A 14,611-nucleotide genomic window follows, 5' to 3' on the forward strand; every position below is an offset into this window, starting at 1 on the left:
AAGAAGCCAGTATCTCTGTTAAGCCCTGGAGTATCCCTTGTCATGCATGTTGTAATAACTTGTAATTCGGAAATCTGTTTCTGAAATACCTATGCTATAAAACAGCTACTTTGAGAATGTTCTCCTACAGGTTTCTCAGTTTTGTAATTCATGTTTGATTTGTGTTCCAGGATTGTTGTGAGGCTAAAGCAGACCATGGAGTGGAGAAGGGCAGAATCTTGTAAACTGCCTGGAATCCCCACTGGGAAGAAAAGTACGTTATAAGTAATGAAATAATATAAAAGTAAAGTGCTCCTGCTTGTATGCTTGAGGAGTGGAGGACCTAGTTGCCGACTCTGGGGAACTAAATGCTGGAGCAGATGAACTTTGGGTCTGATTCTAGCAGCTGCTTCCTCTTCTGTTTTTTTTCTGGCTTGTCTAGGAGTAAACTCCATGGAGCCCAGTACCATTGCCTTCAGGGTGACCATGCCTAAGACTGCACTGCAAGCGCTTGCAGGCCCGTCCAGTCGCCTAACAATGCCTGGTACCGGCCTGGGAGGCTGCGCGTTGTTCCTCTGAGATCAGCCGGCCGAGTGCCGGGGCTGATGCGGCCGGACTGCAGGCGCCGGAGGGGGCGGGGAGCGAGCGGGAAAGGGCCATGCTCTCGCTCACACCCACAGAGCCCGGCGGCTCCCAGCCCTCTCCGGGGACGGCCGGGCGCCTGCGCGGAGGGGAGTCGCCGAGCTCCCATTCCCTGCCCTCGCTTGGCCTCCATGGAGCATCCCGGTGCCCAGAGCCCCAGTGGCGGCGGCGGCGGCGGCGGCGGCAGCACCAGCAGCAGCCTGGACGGCGACGAGCCGGAGTCCCCCGGCGGGCCTGCGCCGGAGGAGGAGGAAGAGGAAGACGAGGAGGAGGAGGAGGAAGAGGGGGACGAGGAGGTGACGGCGGAGGCCGGAGCGCCCGTGTTCACGGTGAGCGGCTCGGGCGACGCTGGGCACCGGAAAGCGCTTAGGCCGCGGCAGGCCCGTCTCGCCTCCCCGCCTCCCTCCGTCCTCCGAGCTCGCCTGAACCAGGAGGCCGGCTGGGGACGGGGATGCCGCCGATCAGGAAGGGAGCGGGCGAGGGAGGCGGTCACGGGGCGCGGAGGAGGAGGAGGCAGGGACGAGGCTGGGCGGCGAAGCCGGGGAAGGGCAGGCAGGCCGGGGCTCAGGGCGGCGGCGGGAGGAGGCCGGGAAGGCAAGGGCCAGCAGACGGAGGGCAGGGGGCTCTGCGACCGTAGAGAACCAGCGGGACATGTGGGTATCCGGGAGGGAAACTCACCTGTGGGCGTTCAACAGAATCTGAGGGCAAAGGCACCCTGAAGGCCGACAAGGATTTGAGCTTTCGAGTGCACACACTCTTCCTCAGAAGTCCCTTTTTCTATGGGAGTTTTGCTCCTTAGAACAGTAGGAGCCTTATGGTCTGGGGCATCAGGTTGCCCTAGGAACCCACGGGGCACAGTCATTCTATTTCAGGTATACCTATACATAGTGGGTGTGTACTTTGCATTCAAAGGGGGCTTTATGGGTATTATGAAGATGGTCGTTCCCGGCCCCAAGGAAGCCCGCCTGGCCTTGGCCCCGGGCCAGGACCTTCTCAGTCCTGGCCCCAACCTGGTGGAATGAGCTCCCAGAAGAGCTGAGGGCCCTGCGGGAATTACCAGCATTCTGCAGGGCCTGTAGGATGGAGCTCTTCCGCCAGGCTTATAGCTGAGGCCGGGCAGTAAGAAGATCAGCCCCCCACCCTCACAAACTGGCGGTAGGGAGTGTCACCCCCCCTCCTGTAGTTGAGGATGCGGAGACTAAATGAGTAAGATTAAGCCATCATTGTTGCCACTATTGTAAATGTATTGGATCTTATTGTTATTTTATGGTTTTTAGGGGACGGGGTTATGTAAGCCACCTCAAGCCTTCGGGGGGAGGCGGGGCATAAATATAATAATAATAATAATAATAATAATAATAATAATAATACGAAGTAGTTAAGGAGCTCTTTTGGTGTACTTCGTTCATGGGTCCCACACTTCCAGGGACCCCATACAGTGCCTGCCTTCCATGGTTCAGAGCCATAGTGTCTCTCTCCTGCCCCTTTCCCCTCTTCAAGAGCACTCAGAGAGTGATACCATGTCCACAATTGGGGGCTCTTCCTCCTCAGACTGGCTGCTCCTGCTGTAATTGTACTCTGCTGGGATCCTGCAGATCCTTAAACTAGCTCTGGTGCTACAGGCCCTGCAAATCCTTAAACCAACCCTGAGTTCATTTACATTGAACATTGCAGCTCTCATTCCCCATGTTTAGAGGCATTAAAACTTGTGGAAAAGTTTTTTTCCTCTTCACAAAACACTGCTAGAACTCATTATGGGCTTGTGATGGTGGCATGGAGAACTTACAGTGTTGGTAGCAAAGTATCTGTGCACCCTAGGTGGTAAGGAGCTCACTTTGGGTCAGGATGATTTAAGAGATTCCTGAGTAGCTTACTGTGACTCATTTGCTAATTGCATTGTAGATCCAGTGGCTTACTTTTGCTCCAACTTGGGTGACTTATTAGGCACAATATAGTTGCTTGATTGATGTTTCCTTAAGTAGTTGAATGTGTGAATTATTTTCAGTTTTTGCAGTATAAGGATGAAGACATGTGCTTGGGGAAAGGCTTACCACTTACATGGTTGGCCTTTTACTGTCATGATGAATAACACCTGACACTGGTTGGGCCCAGGTGGTGATGGTAACCATATTAAGAAGAAAAGAACAAAGAAGAGTTGGTTTTTATGCCACACTTTTTACTGCCCAAAGGAATCTCAAAGAGGTTTACAATCACCTTCCCTTCCTTTCCCCACAACAGACACACTATGAAGCAGGTGGGGCTGAGAGATCTCTGACAGAACTGCTGAGTCAGAACAACACTATCAAGACTGTGAGGAGCCTAAGGTCACCAAGCTGGTTGCATGTGGAGGAATGGAGAATTAAACCCGGCTTGCCAGATTTGAAGCTGCTGCTCTTAACCACTAAACCATACTGGCTCTCTGTTAACAGATGAGATGGGCTTAAGCCTGTGAAGGCTTAAGGGGGTGGCAGGTTACAGTAGATGAGCAATAGGGTTGTGAGTGTCCTACATAATGCGGGGGTTGGACTAGATGACCCATGAGGTCCCTTCCAACTCTATGATTCTATACCGCTTTACTCTGCTCTGGTTTGGGCCTGGACATGCAGACAGTAGTGATGCTGCTCTGGAAGAAGCCCTCACTGGACCAAATTTATCAACTGGTTTGCTAATCTCCCACTCTTTGTTAAAGAATTTGAGTAGGTATGCAGCAGCAACTCACCTCAAAAGATTCTTGAATTATCTGTAGCTGCAACAGTCTAGCTTTGGGCCCAGACTGGAAAGAGAAACTCCTTTGGTCTCCTTGGCTGCTGACCTACACTGGGAAATGGGGGGTGGCATGTGACCTTTTGGAGGATAGGACTATCAGTCATGGGTTGGATCCCATGAAAGCACTTGCAGTCAGATCTTTCCCGTGTTCCTCTTCCACAACCATTCTTTGAAACCATGGAAAAGTTTATTCTTTGAATTTAGACATTGTCATGATCTAATAGCCATACAGGTTGGGAGGTAGCTTTCTTCCATTATCACAGCTTTAACAGCTTCACTGATGAAAAAAGAGGGCTATTTTGCCCCTTTCGTCGTTGTAACCCCCTGACTCATTCGGGTATTAGACTGTACAAGTTCCATGATTCCAGGAATACATTTGCTCAGAGTTGGAAAGAACTGTTGGGGGTAGGGGAATGCAGGAAAGATCCACAGTTTTGTCCACAGGATCCGAGGTATCCTTCTGGGTTGCATGACTGGACTGGAAATGGGAGGCATCATACAAATGGTGTCTGCGACCAAGGCACTCTTTGGTCACGAGCCAGGGACAGCTTTGTTTCTGGGAAAATACCTTAACTTTTCTTATTTATGCCTAGGTAAATAAAATATAAGGTTGGAATACCTTGGTTTTCCTTACATGGGATTGCACTTGAACAGTGATTGCAAACTACAAGTGGTTCAGTGCAGGAGGGCGATTTGTTTACTGGAACTTACTGCTCTGAGAAGAATATTCTCATCAGTGCTCAAAGATCTGCACTTGCAGTTTGATTCTGGGCACAGTTAAAAGAACCAATATTGATCTGTAAAACCCTTAATGTTCTGAGACTGGGATTTCTGAAGGTCTGCCTTCTCCCATATGAACTCTCAAGTTGCTGACATCTATGATAGGAAGCTGTGCTCTAGATCAGTGGTCCCCAACCTTTTTATCACCAGGGACCACTCAACGCCTTTTACTGAGGCCCGGTGGGGGGGGGGTACTCTACTCTCAACCACTGCCCTAGCACTCTCTGATTGCTATGGTAATGTTTAAACATCCTTTCAAAGTAAGATACAGACACGCCACAACAATGAAGTGTGTAGTAAAGGGCCGGGGGGCGGGAGAAGGTGTCCTTCGGGGCCCACCTCCAATTAGTCGAAGGACCACATGTGGTCTGGGGCCCACAGGTTGGGGATCGCTACTCTAGATGATAGATGGGTGGGCCAGACTCTTAAACTTGCTTCTCAATCTTTGATTGGCATCCACTCTTTTTTCAGTGGGTAGCAAAAGAGGTTTTATTTGATCAAACAGTTATGTAAAGAGAAGTATGAAGCTTTTTAACTACTGCTTTATTCCTACATCTTAATTTGATGTCTTAGTTATTGTGTCACAGAGTTTGAGAAAGAGTGTGACTTGGAACCTAACAGGAGAAATGGCACAGTTTAGTTTAAAAGACAGTGGATGTTTAGTACATTACAGGTAAATACAGTGGTTAAGACTTGGTTTGTGAAGATTCTGCCATTTTGCTTTGTGATCTCATGGTGCGAGACAGTGACTGGGCCAATGTACTTTATATATCTGTTGTGAAAGCAGAATGGTAGGGAAGATCTTTGTGTGGTGTTCTGTGCTCCTTTCAAGAGAAGCGAGATAAAAGTTAAGCTGTACAAGGTGTAAATGAAAAAAATGACCATGCTTCCAGTGGCTGCACGTGTTTATGTTGCTGGATGCAGTGTGTTTGTATGCATGCTGGAGATGCATGGCCAATCATGGCACTTTGCTGCACAGTATGATATATATCCTTTTAATGCATAGAATGTGGAGCAGCTCTTTGCTTTTGTAGTAAGATTTGATGTCTTTAACTAGTGTCATGAAGGTCCAAGAAAAATAAACTTCTTTTTATGATCTTTTGTACTGTAGTCTTATTTTTTTGCCATGATTGTAGGAGATTAATAGGAACTGTCTGTTATCAGGGACTTGAATACAACATTATTTTATTTTTACAAAATATATATCCTGACTTTCTGCCATCTCAAGGCCTACCTTGTGCTGTGATTTAACCTGCTTGCAGTCACTGAGGTTCTGCTTTTGGTTTCTTAAAGGGCTAGCCTTTCTCAAAGGACTTTGATAGTTGTTTCCTTACAGAACAATTGATATTTATGATTTACATTGTTTATTGTCTGTCTTTCTCACTGCACTGAAGGTGAATTACACAGGATAAGTCAGATACGAGGAACAGGCTGGGTCATCTAGTAAACAAAGGATTGAGGTTTGGATTAACAAAATCTGAAAAGAGCTGAAGCAAACCATAAGCATTTAAACATGACATGTTAAATTATGCAAAAATTATATAGTACGAGCATACTTAACCAGCAACACAAAGAACATAGTATAATGCACAGTCCCTTTTTTACCAAAGGATCTTTCTGAACTATTTCATTTCAGTACAGCCCTATTACCTGTATAAAAAAGCCCTTCTGAATCATTCATTTTGATTTAGTTGCAGAAAAGCCAAGCCAAGTTTGATTTCATCTTGGCTGTAACTGTGGAACCTCAATAAGGTTTTGCTTCTTGATCGTATGGGTGGACAGCTGAAATCTGAGAACTCACTCACTTTACATTTCAAGGCTATTTCAACACCCCGGTTCAGAAACTGAATAGGTATTTATTGTTCCAGAAGTATATTGCTTTTTTATACATCTTTAGTAACATACAGGGTAAAATCCTTGATTTTTAAGGACTTTCCTCTGTGCCTAACACTTAAAAGTTCTTTCTTTCTTTTTTAAAGATGATGGAAGATTGTTTGTTGAAGAAAATAGAAATTAGTGTCTCGGAAGCAGAGAAGCGGACAGGACGAACTGCCATGAACATGCAGGAAACCTACACAGCTTACCTGGTGGAAACAAGGTGAGTAAAATAAATGAGAAATATATTAGTTGGTTGATTCTTGATTAGTAATTTTAAGGGCCAGTTCCAGTATAGGTTTTGAAGACTGTACTTATTCTTGCATCTTTGTGTACATGGAAACATGCATTCCCATTAACCCACTTGTAGAGGAACCTTTCAGGTGCAGTTCCCCAGGCTGTTTTTGACATGTCCTGGAACTAGCTCCATTGGAATTGCACTGTAGTGCTAACAAAGATGAGTTAGCAGTCTGATATAGATGCTCAGATGGTAGTATAGCATTAAACTGAAGAACCGACAGCTTGTTGGGGATCTTTGGAATTGGAGTATGAGATGTAGGAACGGATTGCTGTATAGAGCTTTGTCATAGTATGGAGATTCATTTCTAGAAATGTGAAGTAAGACAATACTTTAAAATTAGGATTGCCAGCTCTGGGATAGGAAATGCTGGGAGACTTTAAGGGTAGAGCCAGGAATGGGGAGAGAGGGACCTCAGTGGAGTACAGTGGTATGGAGCCCACCCTCCAAAGCAGCCGTTTTCTCCAGAGGAACTGATCTCTGTCGCTTGGAGAAGAGCTGTAAAACTGGGAGATCTCCCATTCCCCTGGGGGACTGGCATCACTATTTTAAATGAAGTAAAAATCCACTAATTATTAGAGCTCAGGAGTCCTCAGCCCCCAAATTTTGTATATATTTCCCATTACATAAGAAGTTACTATTAACACAGTCTGTTAGTTTTTAGAACTATTTACATCACATATCACATAGTGTATATGTTTTGGATCTCAACTCTTGCATTCCAAGCCAGCCATGTAGATATAAATAGTCTGATGCCATGCTCAGCGGTAAGAGTTGGACATATCATCTGAGTGAAAGAGACTTTCTTCCCTCTCTCAATTCAGATGGTAGTAATTTTATGGAATTTCTTAGATTAAGGGATCATCATAACAGACTTCCATAAGGAGAAGAGACTCACCATACACAATTGTGTTCTTTAATTGCCTCTTTGTTGGATGCAGCAAAGTCCACACAGGCTTCTTCATAAGTGTGGTTCTCCATCCACTTATTTCTTGTCCCTTAAAACCTTCTTGGGGGTATGAATTTTGCCTGTGCCTTGGGGCAGTCAAACCAGGCCTGTCTCTGTTTGGTAGTCTTAACTTGCCCCAGTCCCCAGTTTCTCCTTTAGGTTCATTGTTCTCACTTTTTTGCACCCTCTCTACTTTGCCTAACCTGCTCGCATTGCTTTTTGTCTCCTTTGACATATCCCTTTTTATCCTTTGGGCTTCACCTGTGTTGGTCAATCCCAGCACTGCCCCTCCCTTCTCACAGTCTTGTTGCTCTCTTAATGCCCTCCATGCCTTCCCCACTCCAGCTGGGTTTGCATAGGGCTACCGCTGTCTTCTGAGGAGGCTCCCTGCCCTATCCTGGAGCAGCTGTTGCCTTTTTCCCAGTTAGTGGAGCCTCCACTGCGGCCTTTGTGCCACATTAACATATCTGTATCTGACGAGCCTGGCAAGACAGGGCGGAATAAAAGTCCAAAGAATAAATAAATAAAATAAATGTAGCAAGCTTTGTAGCAATAAATGTAGCAAGCCACTAGCTCTTTTGCCCTTTTTTTTTTTTTTGCTTATTGAGATGCTACTGGGCTTGAATTTTATTCTACTACTACAGATTAAGACAGCTACCTTCCTAAAACTTTGATTAATGTATATAATGAAAAAACTGCTCAATTTGGTTTTAAGGGATGAGAATTTTAAGACTGTCATGCCAAAGGGTGCTAGAATGATCACTTGATCATGCCATAGCAAGGAAATGAAACACATTATAGTTGTTCTACAGGGTATAATGTATGTCTTGTTTGTTGGTACTGTTGCTGTTCATTAGTTATTTATACATTGTAATTGTTGTACATATCATTGTAAAGAGTAACTGAGCGGGCATGAACAGCACAATAGAAAATGTGGTTCGACCATTGGTAATGTACAAAGTTTACAAAAGTTTCTTTATATATGCTGTAGGGCAGGGGTAGTCAACACTGGCAGGGGCTCATGGGAATTGTAGTCCATGAACATCTGGAGGACCACAGGTTGACTACCCCTGCTGTAGGGGATGTGGCAGTTCCTTATAAGTGACGTATTTTCTGTCAACTTCCCTGTCATCCCACTGCACTGAGAAATTACAGCAGGAAATGGAGATGGAATTCTGACTTGAATATAAAGCCTGCACATAAGCCAGTAGGATGTGAAGTAAAAATCATAGAACCATAGAGTTGGAAGGAGCCATGCAGGCACGACAGGGTAAACGTTTATTTACAAGAACACAAACTGAGGAAGAATACGAATGATTAATGTAAAGATACGGGTTTATAACTTCTAGTGCTGAACATGCCAAGGGAAAAGAGAACTTTCATCATAGGCTCACGGCTGTGTTAATCTCTGCATCAACATTTTACACTTCAGGGAGCCACTGGCTCTTTCTCCCGGTCACAAGACAGGATCAGGGGACTGGATTAATAACCTGGTCCCTGTGCTGTCCATAACCCAGTGTGCTCTTCAGCTAACCCCGTTTGCCACATTCTCTGTCTAATATTTTCAAATGCCAGAACTCAAGTCCCAACAGGCAAAGTAACTGTCAGTTTCCCCCTGCTGGCTCCTAATCAGACAAGTAATTATAACAGCCTTTCAGTAATATAAGAAGTGACATATAAATAAGAATTTTAACTTTTGGTTTTGATTTGACCTGCACAGTCAATCAGGTGAATTCGTAGTTTGATTTTAGCATTGTTATTAAATTTATTAACCACCCTCTTTGCAAACAGTCTAGGAGTGGTTTTCAACACTTTAAATTAAGTTAAAATAAAATAAAACTATAAATACACCATAATGCTCCATTTCCCCACTACTTCTCCATGTATCTTCTCCCTCCCTCAATATCCAGTTTAGAAATGATTTAGACATACAAGCACACAGTTCTTAGGAATAATAACTTGAAAATCATTAATTACAACTTTGAAATTGCTGAGCTTTCCCAGTATTGTTAGTTACGTGAGGTTCTGAATTATAGAAATGGAAAATCTTCCTAGGAAAATAAAGTACTGGAAAGCATTTTGGAAAAAGTTTTGCCCTACGTCTTGATGTGTAGTTAGAAGGTTATGGAGGGAAAAAGATTTCTTATATGCTTGATCTTATTCCTGTTTGCTCAGGAACAGGCTTGAATGAATTCAGCTGAGCTTATTCACTGGTTAAGTGCGCATAATATTACAATTTTATTTTTAGTGCAGTTTTAAAATGGAGTGAAAATATCATCTGTTGTCTCAAAAGCTAAAACAATGAAGCCCCATAATATAGTCAAACAGTTTTATTATTATTAAACTAGGGGCAAAGCCCGTTGTCTCCAAGAATACAACGGGCGCTAGAGCTTGGCAGTGGGAAGAGGAAGGGGAGGAGTTGTCCAGTCTGTAAGGGCATGAGGTTGTCATGTGTGTTGTGTGGGAGGTTGTGGTGGCATGGTGGCAAATGAGGCCATGGGTGTGGAGATATGGGTGTCAAGAACCTGTGGTGTGTAATGTTCGTTGAGTGTGGGAGAGGACTGACCTTTGGGAATTGTGGCATAGTGGTTACAGATGAGCTTTCCAGAGCCATGTCCTCAGATATGTGAAGGGAAAATCAGACTGAAGACTCTTCTTAGGGGAAGATTACATGGCAACCAATTCCCCCCAGTTCTGCGTCATTCCCCTTCTTGTGTGAATTAGGCCACATTCACCAAAATGCCCCTCTGCCCTAATACACATAGGGTAGTCACAGTACACAGGTGTCCACCCTGTTCCTTCTGTCTCCCATATTTTCACTGTTGGTAAAATGTTATGTGCCCACATGCTTCTTTCATGGTTGCTCCTTAGAAGAACCGATTTTTGTACCCTATTGCTTACTACCCAAAGGAGTCTCAAAGCGGTTTAAAAACACCTTTTCCATTTGTCTCTCCACAATAGTCAACCTGTGAGGTATGTAGGGTTGTGAGAGATCTGAGAGAACTGGGAATGGGCCGCAGTGGCCCAGCAGGCCTCAGGTGTCTCAAAGCATTTTCCAATCGTCTTCCCCTTCTCTCCCCATAGCAGACTCCCCATGAGGGAGGTGGGGTAGCGAGCCTCACAGGGAAACTGGCAACCCTAAGAGGAAGACTGTCTGTGCACAGCAGTCTTGACCTTAGGAAGGTTTTTAATACTGTTTTTTTTTTATTTGCCAGGCCAAGGTTATTTGCCAGTTACTATTTCAGTTACGATGTGTCTCCAGACATTCACTTGTTCTCTATTTAGTTTCAGGCTGTTAATATTTATTTAGATCTTCCTGCACTTTCCAGACTCACAGGACTGATGCTGGTCTGCCTGTCTGCGCCCCAGAATACAAACAGTTGCTGATAAGGGCTGGCCATAGCCCATAGGCCAGGAGTGACACTCCTGCACCACTCCCTACCAACTGCAGGCAAAAATGGCTCCTTTGAAGGCTGGACTCTGAGGCATTGTACGATTTTGAAGTCCCACCTCCAAACCTCCAGGAATATTTCCAACCCAGGGGTAGCCAACCTACAGGTGTGGCCTGGAGAGCTCCTGGAATTACAGCTCACCTGCTGTATAAAGATCAGCCCTCCAGGCAGAAAGGGCTACTTTGGACAGGGTTGTGGTAGAGAAGAAACATTTAAGGCTTCCCACACAGGTTGTTGTTAAATTGAAAGACTTGAGGCCTACTGCACAGGGTTGTTGTGCAGATGAAACAGGAGACAAAAGAGCCAGCTTCCTCTGCAGAATAACGCTGTGCAGTGGCCTCAAATCTGCAGAGAGTTGCAAAGAAGAAAGACACATGGCTTCGCTGTGTCTAACCCCCGGCCAGAGCAGTATTTTAAGTGAGAAGGGGCTTTCCTGTGGCCTCCCTCTCAGGCAACTGTTTGGCAGAAGGGGAAAGTCCCCCCCCCCTCAAAAGGAATGCCCTCAGGCTCCCCTGCATTGCTCTTGGAAACGCCTCCCTCCCCTCAATCAGGGCCTGTCAGAGGCTCCTTCCCAGCAGGCCTGAAGGGAGGGGGAGGGGGAGCACTCTGCAGCCTCCTGCCAGCTCTGTCAGGGTTCTGAGGCAATTTGCAGTTGGACATGGCCGTTAGGACAGCCTTGGGCGAAAAGGGCTGGCTCAGCCTGTCCAAGCCTCTGTTCTCATCCCCCTTGGCAGCCCTACTGACCTCCTCTCCCTTTGGTGGTCAGGAGCAGACTGGCAGCCAGACTGGACTGGGTGAATAGAATTTTGGTCTGTCCTGGTGAGGGGCCAATAGGAAGGCACTTTGCACGCCTCCCCATTGGCTGCTTGGCCCTGGATGGACACTCAGAGGGCCCAATCAGGAGCCGCTTCGCGGCTCCTGATTGGGCCCTCTGAGTTTTTATCCTGGACAGGGCCCGCCCTAACTCCTCCCCAGGTGGCCTTACTCTTTTATTTAATAGGATCCTGTCCTATTTAAAGATATAAATATAAACTGAATATCCTTCCTTTTCTGGTTTTAAGATTTTTGCCATTTAATGGCTCACTTCAGGTAATTAGGAGCATGTGTGAGAAAATTAGCCAAATGTTTCTGTTTTGCACATTAAGGTAAATAAATATTGTTTTTATACTGATTCAGTCTCTTCACGTATAATTTCAAAGTTGAAAGTCGGGGTTTTAATTTTTTTTCTTCGCCAGGCACTGAATAAGGAATAAAGTTATTGCTGTGTTAAGAACAAGTATGTGGTTTCCTTGATAACCGGTATTGTATTTTTAGAATGAAAACAAATTGAAAAGATAGACCAACTGTCAACAAGTAATTATCATTCTTAATTGAGACAGTGGATACAGTACTAAAATGATAAAGGATCCATTAGGAATAATGATTTTTTTCTGGGTTTCTAAAGCAAGTTCCTATAAAAACAGTTTCATCCAACAGAAATATTTTATAACTTCATAACACAGCCACTTGTTATACCTCCATTGATTCATTTTTGGAAATGAAGAAGTGCAGCTTTCAATTTTTTTTTTTAAGGAAACTCAGAAAAAATACCAAATAAGATTCAGGTGAGCCTTCATCCAAAACGAAGGTGAGCCTACATTCATTTCCTGCTATGGCTGCATTCAGACGTGAGCAAACCAATTTGTTTGAGTGTCAAAGTACTACTCTGTCATCCCTGCTCCTTCACTCCTGGTTTAGAATCTTGACTACTGGGAAGGAAAATTTGTTAGGGTTGGGAAGGAACCAATTTGCTAAGGCACCCAAATTCAAATATTGCAACAACTTTATGTTAAATCAGACGTCCTAAACAAAATTAGGAGGCCAACAGTCATGGATTCAGCAAGGTGGCATAAGCAAGGGAGCACACACAGTCAAGGATTTGAGGCTATTTTCTTAATTCTGTATTTTTTTGTACTGTCTGTACATTAGGGTATTTGTTTGCTATAATTTTATTTATTTAAAACACGTTTAAACCATCTTTCCACCCAGCGTGGGCTCCCCAAGGCAGCAAACAATGAAATTATTAAAACAAGATTAAAAGCACATGAATATATAATAACAATTAAAAACAAGATGCGAAGGGATGAAAAAATGAAAAAGCTTGCTAATGCCTCACAGCCAAGAGCCAATTGACTATTTTAGTGCTCTTCTTCCAGGACAGTCAAGGATCAAACTATCCTAAACAATTGGTCCAGGTGAGAGCTCGTGGATGCGATAGAGGTGGCATAAAACTCACGTTTAGCCACTGTAACTGCCACCTTATATGCCCTCATAAGCGGGTGGTAAGATGCCCTTGCAGCTTTGTTGCGAGATTTCTACCACACTTGCTCTAGCCATCTCACTTCCTTCTTTCTCTCCCTTAGCTCCGCTCTATACCTGGGGGCCAGTTTGAGGCTAGGGTGGTGCACTTGGGAGTGATCTCGTCAATGTCAACAGTCAGCTGGGACAGCCAGTCCTCCATAAATGCCATCAGCGAGTCACTGTTAGGCATCCGTTCCCACATAGTGTTCAGGAATCTGGACAGTTCTATAAGTCTCCAAGGGAGGGATAAATTACAGGCCTTCCGAGCATGGTGGTCGGACCATGGGATGGGGTCCACCATCACCTGATCCACCTCTACCCCAGCATCAAAGACTAAATAGAGTGTGTGGCTGGCCTGATGGGTGGGGCCAGTAACAAACTGGGAGAACCCTAGTGCCTACATGATTGACACCAGATCCAAACCAGACCCGGAGGCAGACTAATCAGCATGGACATTGAAATCCCCCAGGGTCAGAGGCCTGGGTTGCTGCAATGCTCAAGCCGTCACCACCTCCAGGAGGTTGGGCAGGCTATCTGGGGGAGCAATGGGTGGATAGTAAGCCACCCATATAGCTAGCTCTCCACTAATCCCCACTCCACTCTGACACACTCGACTCTGACGATCGCTGGTGCCAGGAGAGTCCTGTAGGAGAAATCCTCCTGGACCAGAATTGCCACCCCCCCTTATTACGGAGCTGAGATCGGTGAAGGACCTCAAACCCAGGCGAGGCCAGATCTTTAAGTGCGACCATCTTGCCCTCCCGTGCCCAGGTCTCAGTCACACATGCCAGGTATAATGTTTCATGTATTTATTTGCACTTCAATTTCTCATTAATAGTACAATTCAATTGTTTTATGTGAATAATATCAACTTGTGGAAAAACATGTTATTTATAAATAACCTTATGGAGAACTATGAGTATTCCTGAGATACACTGATCTAGGATGGACTGTTTTTCATTAGCAGGTGTCATTTGCATTGTTTATAATATTGAAGAGAGACTGCTGTGTTCTGCTGTATTTCAGGGCTGTGGAGTTGCAGGCTGAAGGTCACTGTGCTCCCCCAGATTCTCTTTGGAGACGATACAGTGAATTTGAGTTGTTGAGGAATTATTTGCTAGTTAATTATCCTCATGTCATTGTTCCACCATTGCCAGAAAAACGGGTAAGAAAACTTAGCAACTTTTCTCATTCTATTTTTCCCATCTCTGCCTCCATGATGCACATCCTTGCATTTATCCAAGACTGTGTAATTGTTCCATTATTGGTCCAGTCAAGCAAATAAATTAGGGTTTCATATTATTAAAATCTCAGCTCTTTTTTTTTGAAAGAGCAATCTTTTAATTGTAAAGATAGACTTTTAAGTGTGTATATTTCAATTACTTAAATTATATTTAAGTGTGTATATTTCAATTATTGAAATATCAGAGGTCAGGCCTGAGCAGAGCTCAAGGCTTCAGTGTTGCTGAATTAATTACTTTTACAAGTGTGTGGTGTCTGTTCAGTTCAGATGTCACACAAAACAGTGGT

The 14,611-nt window shown here is 44.7% G+C and overlaps 1 protein-coding gene across 2 annotated transcripts in view; it reads left to right on the forward strand.

Annotated features, from left to right (window-relative positions):
• Window positions 1-527: 527 nt before the first annotated feature.
• SNX4 (sorting nexin 4) overlaps window positions 528-14,611 on the forward strand; it is a 45,216-nt gene continuing 31,132 nt past the window's right edge. Inside the window, exons 1-3 of one of the 2 annotated variants that reach the window (XM_077320359.1) lie at window positions 528-950; window positions 6,147-6,265; window positions 14,108-14,246. In XM_077320359.1, coding sequence (XP_077176474.1) covers window positions 585-950; window positions 6,147-6,265; window positions 14,108-14,246 — 624 coding nt within the window. In that variant the 5' untranslated portion in view covers window positions 528-584. The remainder of the gene's footprint in view (window positions 951-6,146; window positions 6,266-14,107; window positions 14,247-14,611) is intronic. The other variant, XM_077320360.1, reaches the window with a different exon arrangement.

The sequence above is a fragment of the Paroedura picta genome, chromosome 2 (genome assembly GCF_049243985.1).
Source record: "Paroedura picta isolate Pp20150507F chromosome 2, Ppicta_v3.0, whole genome shotgun sequence".
NCBI lineage: Eukaryota > Metazoa > Chordata > Lepidosauria > Squamata > Gekkonidae > Paroedura > Paroedura picta.